Source organism: Papaver somniferum, unplaced genomic scaffold (genome assembly GCF_003573695.1).
Source record: "Papaver somniferum cultivar HN1 unplaced genomic scaffold, ASM357369v1 unplaced-scaffold_48, whole genome shotgun sequence".
Lineage (NCBI taxonomy): Eukaryota > Viridiplantae > Streptophyta > Magnoliopsida > Ranunculales > Papaveraceae > Papaver > Papaver somniferum.
The window spans coordinates 85,304-94,716 of NW_020647415.1; the positions used below are offsets into that span (position 1 = coordinate 85,304).

Below are 9,413 nucleotides of genomic sequence, written 5' to 3' on the forward strand. Positions count from 1 at the left end.
CTCCATTTTGTTCTGGAGTATTAGGACAAGTCATTTCATGACTGATGCCTTTGGATAAAAGATATTCTGCTAGCAAATCATTAACAAGCTCTCCTCCTCCATCAGTTCTTATACATTTCACAGATATAGAGAAATGATTTTCAACATAAGCAATAAATGAAATGAACACAGATTTGAATTCAGATTTATCGATTAATGGAAAGATCAAACAAAAATTGGAATAGTCATCTACAATGTTGGCATGGTAATAAGACCCTGAAACAGTAGAAACTGAACAAGGACCCCAGAGATCCATATGTAACAATTCTAGAGGCTGATATGCAGAGTTATAGGACATTAAAAATGGTAATTTCTGACTTCTACAAGTTTTACATTCATCACAAGAGAAAGGTGTATTACAGAACTTGCAAATGTTGAGTTGTTGTTTGAGTTTATGGATTGTTTAAAAAGATGGATGTCCAAGTCTCCTATGAAGGATGAGAATATCAGAAGCTTGGGCAGAGAATTCTTGAGAGGTTGAACTGAATTTGATAGGGTAAAGACCATTTTTATGTGGCCCTTGCAAAAGAATCCTCCCAGAGTTCAATTCCTTCATAGTGAAACCATTGGAAGAGAAAGTTATCTCACAATTATTATCAGAAATCAATTTTTTCGCATAAAGTAAATTGTTAGAAGCATTGGAAACTTGAAGGATATTATTTAGGTTGAAGGATTGATCATTAGCATGTTTACTAGAAGTACCTAAATATGTAATAGGAATACCTTGTCCATTAGCAGTAGTTATCTTCTCAGAGCCTTCAAATGGATTGGATTCAGTAAGAGAAGTTGGATCTGAAGTGATGTGTTGATTTGCACCACTATCTACATACCAATCATCATCAAAAATATCAGCAGCTAACATTGCACTAATATTTGATGGTGGCTGCCTTACTTGATAAGAAAAAATTAATCTTTGAGTGCAGGTTGGTGCTAAATGTCCTTTAATGTTGCACATCTGACATGGTTGTTCATCAGGATTGTTATATTCTCTACCAAAACCACTTCTTGAGAAGATTGAAGGATTAGAAAATTTGCCACCTCTAAATTCTCCTCTATTATTTCTTTAAGAATTTTCTCTTGAAAAGTTTCCACCTCTAAATCCTCCACTAGGATAGTAATTCGAGTTAACAGCAAAAGCTTTTGCTTCATAAGTAGATCTATTTGTATAAACAACTATCTCTTCATTAAGAAGCAAATTTTGCAATTCTTGAGCTGTAACGGTGGAGTTCTGATCCTAATTGAGGTAGCTAAAGATGCATAATCAGAAGACAAGCCAGAAAGAATACTTACCACCAACTCATTATCACATACATGACAACCAGCAACAACAAGTTGATCTTGAAGTTTGTTGACTTCAACAAGAAAAGCAGAAACAAATCCAGTTATCTTCAATGTTTGAAGTTTGGTCCTCAACTGAATAGCATGTGTTGCAGGAGTTTGGGCAAATTTAGCATTAATTGCTCTCCATAAATCAATAGAAGTATCAGTACCAGCAACATAATAAATCACAGAATCTGAAGTGGCCGACTAAATCCATAAAATTTGGGTAGAATCCTCAGCTTTTCAGAGTGTATATTGAGGATTAATCACATCATCGGTTGCTCTAGTGCGATTAGTATACATTTGAAAACTTGAAATTTTCGAAACAAAGATAACATCAAAGATTTCCCGGTTAAAAAATTATCATGACTCTTTAAGCTTGATAGGGATGATGTTAGCTATAATGAGATCTAATAAATTGAGTAAAGACAGAGATTAAGGATCAAAGATCGAGAAAAAACTATCAAGAACCTGAGAATGGAAAGCAAGAACTGAGCTAGAGCAGTCACAAACTTGATTGAAGATCTGCACTTGCAGAAGAACAGATGAGAACAACAAGATCTGCAGCAAAATGATAAATTGGATCGAAAAACCCTCAAGAGTATCATGAACTCTGAGTTTGATACCATGATAACCTAGAATTAGGTTGATCAGGTTCTTGAATTACAGAAAAATAACAGAGTTTCTTACTTACTGGACAAAGTATATTAGTGTTTATATACTACACTAATAACAACACATGACAGACCGGCAGTGAAACCAGTGGACAATATTAACTGAGAAGAAAAGTGTAGGGACTACTAGAAGTTTGTAAAACACACGTATGAATAACTGAAAGAAAAATTGTTATCATATACTACTACGTAGTCCCTATCCTAAGCCACTTCATAACTCAGTGACTATGTCATTACATACCCTTGCCTTAACTACGCAGGACAAAATCTCTGCATTTGCTGTGTTGTGGCTGAGAAATCCGAATCTGATGATGATCTGTGACAGTATGGTAGATTACCAGGTTTTACTTCATTCATTAGCATAACTTTTTAATGATCAAGACTGATCTAGCTATTGACTTGTGGTACGGTGCATGTGTAGAATATTGGCAGGTTGCACCTTCAATGGCACCCATAGCGGAACCAACAATGACACCTTCAATGGCACCTGTTATAGCGCCAACGTTGGTAGAAGCTCCAGAATCCTCCAGATTTGAACCTGTGGCGGCTCCGCAAATTCCTCCTATCTCCTCATGTGGTGAACATTTGGCTCCACAGTAGCTCCTCCGGTTTCTGCTGGTGTTGAACCTGTTTCGGCTCCACAAGTTATTCTTCGATCCAGAAAATTTGGAAAGAAAAGACACCATCCTAAACACCATCATTAAGTTGTCCAGCTTATTTGGCTATACTTGAAACATTATAGAAGCGAACACAGAACTATCTACTACAACATATTTGCTACATATCTTTTGATCATGGTTAGCTTATAGATATCCCACTATGTAATAATAACCACATTAATGTAATTAATGCTATATGCGTTTATTAATAACATAAGTTCAGTTAAGAAATTTATTTTAGCTTACTTATACATCGGGGATTTCGAAATAGTTGGTACTATGCAAGTAGCACGCGGCAATAAAGAGCAGGACTTGTCTCCTCAGGAGGCGGATACGTCAAATTTTCATATCAAAAGAATACAAGCTACAGGTGACTTTGGTGGATCAAAGCTATGTATACCGTTGCACGCATTAGATGATGAGCATGTTGAGGCAAAAAGCAATGTTGGAACCAGTCAAGTTGGCATCTGAAAGGGGATACAAAATTTACATTTGGAAGAGATAGCTTGAATGTTGTCAATGCCATCAATGATACAATATGAATTGTAAATTGGACTACCTGTAGTTTAAACACCACGTAGTCTGCGGGTAAAGGTTTGCGTCATTTTGTGTTTTGTCTATATGGATGGGTGACCTTTGAGGGCCTAAAACACCACGTAGACTGTGAGTATAGTATGCTGGTCGGATCTGAAGAGTTCTAATGATAGTAGCATTAGATCGATTATATTACCATCTCATATTAATTACCATTTATTTAGTTTAAACTTATTGCATTAGCTTACAAGGAAAGTTTACAACAAAAATATCGATTGATCCATTAACGGAAAGTAACAGGATAGACTTGTCTCATATCAGGGTAGTACAAGCCAAAATGTTTTTCTGTCCTGTCTCCAGTCATCACATTCTCGTTAAAAAGGGCAAAAACATAGGTCTCTATGCTCTTCCCTGGCCTCTTCGGAGTCCCTGATGTCCCAGAAACGTGTGAAATCATATTGTTGATATATGTTCTAGCAATCCGAATTGTTGCAATATTACCATTTCCAGGTGACGACCATCCACTCTCGGTAATGACAATACGGACATTAGGTCCACCAACCTTCTCGATCGCTAAATATGTTGCGTCAGTTATGGCATCAAACATATTTCTGTAGTTCTTACTACCATCTGTAACAACAACTCTATTCGCTGTGAAAAGAGCATAATCCAGTTTAATTGTTTGTCGGTTTTCATTGTAGGCAAAGGATATACATTTACAAGTAGAGGACTCCTGTTAGCTACTAAGAACCCTACTATAGATCTCATTATGTTCACAGAGCCGTCAGAGAATCTACCGTTGGAGGGAGGATATGAATTAACGACTAAACTGGTAGCAATCGTTGTGCTTACTGGAAATTTTATCCCTATAGCTTTAAGTGCTGAATTAAGATTTTGCATAGCGGGAAGAATGTGAGCCGATGCAGGACTTCTTGGAATATCAACTTCATTTCCAACTGAAATATATCGAAATTGAACGTTCTTGAATGCGACTATGTTGGTTTTAATCCAGGTTCGAGCATAAGCAGGATCATTTCCTATCCTTCGTATATCTTGGTTCCGGACACCCAGTACGACCTTGACTCCCGACCCTCTCAGGGAATTTAGGACATCCTTATCTGGACTAAATAAACGAATATGATTTATTTTCCTCGATTTTAAGAGGGATATGACTGCGGCCGGGGATGGTAGGTTGTTACCTAGCCTTCCATAGTTCACACCAACAACTCCTGATTCTGCATGCAAGAAAATTAGAAGTAAATAATCATATCATTATAATGTTAATTTGAGGAATTATTTGCAAATTAGCATCAATTATGAAGACATGATGGGAATATATAAACTAAACTTAAAGTACATACCAGCAAATATATTGGATGATGAAACGGAGAGGAGTAGAAAGAAGGAAATTGTGTAAAAGAAAGTTATTGGATCCATTGTTTCTGAAAAAGATTTCTTGAGTTTCTGCTATGAATAAGTGATACTAAAACAATGAACTTAAGAATATATATAGGCATGCCAAATACATTGCTGGCCAGTTTCAATAGTTCACGTACGGTTATTATAGTGTTTGTTAATTCATTACAGTCGTCCTTGATTACCAGCTATGTTAACGACCAGCTACCATATATATATATACACATACATGTCTAATAACCATTCAAACATATGACTTGATGCGAGATTGTCACCTTGGAGGAAGATTTCTCTTTCTAAGGGAGGTAAACTTGTATTATTAAGATGTATCTTGTCTTGTCTACCAACTTATTACTTCTCATTATTCAAAGCTCCAATTTCTGTCATTAAGATACTAGAGAAAAAGATGCGAAACTTTTTATGGGAATACAAGGAAGGTTCAAAAATATCACACTTAGTAAACTGGGACTTAGTCCGCGCTACTAAAGAAAGAGGTGGATTAGGTATTTGCGACCTTAGAATGATGAATCTAGCTATGTTAGCTAAGTGGTGTTGGCGATTTGGTGTCGAGAAGAAAAAATTATGGTACCAGATTATAGAAGATAAATATGGTTCTGAATCTTCTTGCTGGGTTCCGGGAAAGGTGCACATGACTTTTGGAGTTTCATGTTGGCGTACTATTGCAGATACTGCGGCTCTAATCTCTGAAAACTCAACTCTCTTTATACATTCAGGCAGAGACATTACTTTCTGGTTTTATCTTGGTGTGGACAGATTCCACTAGCTACTGCTTTCCCCAAACTTCATAAATTGGCTACAAATAAGTATATTAAGTTAGCGGACATGATCTCGCCTGAAAGTGGTTGGAAATTTGACTTCAAAAGGGTTCTTACTAACGCAGAAGTGGATGCTTTTGCTACCCTCCTATTCGCATAGGAGACTCCCCTCCAGTAACAGATGGCTTACCTGATACTCGTAGATGGTCTCTCAATACTTCAGGTACTTTCTCAGTCAAAACATTATATGAACATCTATCCAGGGAACAAGGTATCGACGAATTCCCATACTATTTTACTTGGAAGTCGGTTGTACCCCCTAAAGTCAACTTCTTGATGTGATGTACCATTCACAGTAAGCTCAACACCATTTATATTCTGATGTAAGTGTAGAAATATTGGTTTTGGTTTTAAATCTCATACAACTGTAATGAGATTGATTTCATTATTTTGTATATATACTACTTGTACAAATACATTGGATGAGTGAGGATCCTCATACTATAATTACATCAAAAGAATTAAATATATTCCTATAAATTAATCAAAGAAATTAAAACTAATTACATCAATATTATTTTTTGCATGTACTAATCTTGTGTCCATATTCTTCATTGCATGCATTCAATCACATATTATTCTTTGCATGTACTAATCTTGTTTCCATATTCTTCATTGCATGTACTTAATATGTGATGATATTATTATATATTTGCATGTGTTAATACCCCCCTCAAGTTGGAGCGGTAGAGCCTGAACGAACGCCCAACTTGCAAACTAGACGACCAAATTGCGGAGCTCCCAAAGGCTTAGTAAAAACATCAGCCAGTTGATCAGACGACGGAAGATGTTTTGGTAGAATCAATCAATTTATTAACTTTTCACGAACAAAATAACAATCAATATCGATATGTTTAGTACGCTCGTGAAATACCGTATTTTGAGAAATATGAATTGCTGCTTGACTATCACAAGAAACAGTGATAGGAAGAGGACAAGAACTGTGCATGTCTTTGAAGAGATAAACTAACCATTGAAGCTCAGCAGTTAGATTTGTTAAAGCACGATATTCAACTTCAGATGATGAACGAGCCATAGTAGGTTGTTTTTTTATTTCCAAGAAATTGGACTATTACCTAAGGTAACAAAATATCCAGTGGTAGAGCGACGAGTAATTGGGAATCCTGCCCAAACAGAGTCTATTTAACCATGAATAGAAGGAGAACTGGATAAGGACAAGAATATGCCATGTCCAATGGTTCCCTTGAGATATCTTAGAATGCGATGAGCAGCATCCATATGAGCTGATCTTGGATGTTACAAAAATTGACTCAGATAATTAACTGAGTATGTGATATCTGGTCGTGTTACCGTAAGATATAACAAACGACCTATTAAACGACGAAAGCAGCTTGGATCAGTCAATTCCGTACCATCTGTATGAAGCAACTTGAGTTTTGTATCCATTGGAAAAGTTGATGTACGAGCCCCTGTGAGGCCGGAATCCTTAAGGATATCAAGGATATATTTTATTTGACATAGAAATATACCCTTTGATGAGCGAGAAACTTCAATGCCCAAAAAATACTTCAAACAACCAAGATCCTTGATTGAAAAATGAGAAGCGAGACGCAATTTGAAAGAATTAATGAAGTTATTATTTGTACCAGTGATGATAATATCATCAACATAGACAAGAACAAATATAGAGGTTGTACCACGATGATATGTGAAAAGATAATGATCACATAAGGATTTAGTAAAACCTTCAGATAACAAAACTGAAGAAATCTTCGCAAACCATTGGCGAGAGGCTTGTTTTAAACCATAGAGAGACTTTTTAAGTTTAAAAACTTTGGACTCACCTGGACGTGCCATACCTGGTGGTACCTTCATGTAAATTTCTTCATCCAAATCACCTTGAAGAAACGCATTGTTGACATCAAGTTGATAAAGAGACCATCCCTTAATAGCTGCAATAGTTAATAAGACACGAATAATAACCAACTTAGCTACTGGTGCAAAGGTATCATAGTAGTCTATACCCTCTTGTTGTGTGTAGCCTTTGGCCACCAGTCGAGCCTTGTAACTTTCAACTGTACCATCAGCATTGAACTTGATTTTAAAAACCCATTTGCAGCCAATGGCTGTTTCACCAGGTGGTAAATATACTAATATCCAAGTATTGTTGGCTTCCAAAGCAATGATTTGCTTGGCCATGGATGCACGCCATTTGGGACATTTATTTGCCTGAGAGAATGATCTCGGTTCATCAGTGAGAATAACTGAAGCTAAAAAAGCTTTGTGTGAAGGAGTGAATTTGTCGAAGGACAAATAATTTGTCATTGGATACAGTGATGAAGACACATTTGTAGTAAAAAAACAATGGTAATCCTTTAAATAGGGTGGTGGATTATGAGAACCAGATGGATATGAAGGTATTGTTGATGATGGAATCACTGTAGAGATAAGCACCTGATTACGTGGAGATGTCGCTGATTGGCCTGGCAATACGACAGGTGACGGAACTACCGAAAAAGTAGTAATATCGGTAGAAATTGTTTCTGCGGGACGTATAGAAGACGAGCGACTCATGGAATTGCGTGTAGCAATAGTTGGTTGTGCAGCGGAATCATGAGAAGGTACGACAGGATCTGAATGCTCAGAATGCGACTGAGACTGAGAGCATGGGATAGAATGCTCAGGACTTAGAATATCACCACATGATTGGGACTGAAATATGGAGTCGTAATAAGAATAATCAGGCTGTGAAGGCTCAACAGGAACTGATGGTGATGAAGAAATATCTTTAAAAGGAAATGTATGTTCATGAAACACTACATCGCATGATACATACACAGACTTTGATGACATATCAAAAATATTGTAACCCTTTTGGCCATGCGGATATCCGATGAAAATTCCAGGCTTAGCACGTTGATCGAATTTGTTACAAATACGTATATTTATGCCAAAACAAAGGCAACCAAACACTCGGAGATGTGAATAATGATAAGCACGAAAGTGCGACACTTTTATACCCGCATTTACACTAGCTAGGTCTTGTTAGCTTGCTAATAATATTGTTTTAAGCCTTTTGCAGGAATTACAAGACATTATTTTCACCCGGAAGATAAATGGCTTAGAAACCAAATTGACTTTTGCTACTTGCCATGCCAAAGGAGTCGGAGCTTAGGTAAGCTAGCAACTCATGGGCCGCACCATCTTACCATCTCAAGGCCTCGGAGTAGTCATATAATTTCACAAAGATTTATCTTTGTAAAGCCGAGCATGTGGGTTACACAAGAGAGTAGAGATGGTCAAACGTGGCTTTATTACAGCCACACTTTGTGAGTAGAATGTAAAGGGATTGTATTTCCCTTCTCTATCAAAACCAAATCCATTTTTTCGTTCATTTTTGTGGAATGTTCAAGCAGATAGTTTCTTCCCCCATTTCAAGATGCAAGGTGGTTGAAGGAGACATGGAACTGCTGATTAAAAAGATGGAAATCAAATTTATGTTTCCGAAATCAGAAGCATTAGCCTGTGTAGTTTCAAAGAAGGGGATTTGAGGCAAGAATACAGGAATAGGATCTGTGTTGCAGGCGGTGGTAGTTGTAGCTACAGAAATTTTGGGATTTTCGGAGTGCAAAGGCATGGGTGGTGATTCAATTGACTTGATTTAGCGCCTGCAGAATGAGTTCGATTGTGAACTGGTGATGCTCAAGGTGTCTTTGATGTATGGGGTTCTCGATTTTCTAGTGGTGAATGGATGACGGGATGAGCTCGAGATAGTCCTTCTGTTAGCTGAAGTTGATTTCATATTAAGGTTTGATACATGAGCAAATTTGGGAATTTTGAAGTTCAATTAAATTGGCGATGTTCTTGTTTTTGATCTAGGTTCAATCATTGGTCGTAGTTGAATTTGTTTGAGTCGAAGAACAGTGAATACAAGGTACAGATTTGGGGGGGTTCGTGATTTCGTATGAACTGAA

The 9,413-nt window shown here is 37.1% G+C and overlaps 1 protein-coding gene across 1 annotated transcript; it reads right to left on the reverse strand.

Moving 5' to 3' along the window:
* Positions 1–3,509: 3,509 nt before the first annotated feature.
* LOC113342840 (putative glucan endo-1,3-beta-glucosidase GVI) lies at positions 3,510–6,514 on the reverse strand. Its single transcript, XM_026587240.1, has 4 exons — positions 6,353–6,514; positions 4,588–4,690; positions 4,079–4,461; positions 3,510–3,959 (listed from the first exon to the last, which is right to left on the reverse strand). Exons 1-4 carry the CDS (start codon positions 6,512–6,514, stop codon positions 3,510–3,512), a joined length of 1,098 nt encoding a protein of 365 aa, XP_026443025.1.
* Between the last annotated feature and the right edge of the window lie 2,899 nt (positions 6,515–9,413).

What these genes read in the sequence shown, in the direction of transcription:
- LOC113342840 (XM_026587240.1), bottom strand. Translation starts at nt 6,514, where the DNA reads ATGGCTCGTTCATCATCTGAAGTTGAATATCGTGCTTTAACAAATCTA. An exon ending in ATCATCCAATATATTTGCTG is followed by an intron (nt 4,462 to 4,587) that starts GTATGTACTTTA and finishes TCTTGCATGCAG; the next exon opens with AATCAGGAGTTGTTGGTGTG. An exon ending in CTATAGGGATAAAATTTCCA is followed by an intron (nt 3,960 to 4,078) that starts GTAAGCACAACG and finishes AGTAGCTAACAG; the next exon opens with GAGTCCTCTACTTGTAAATG.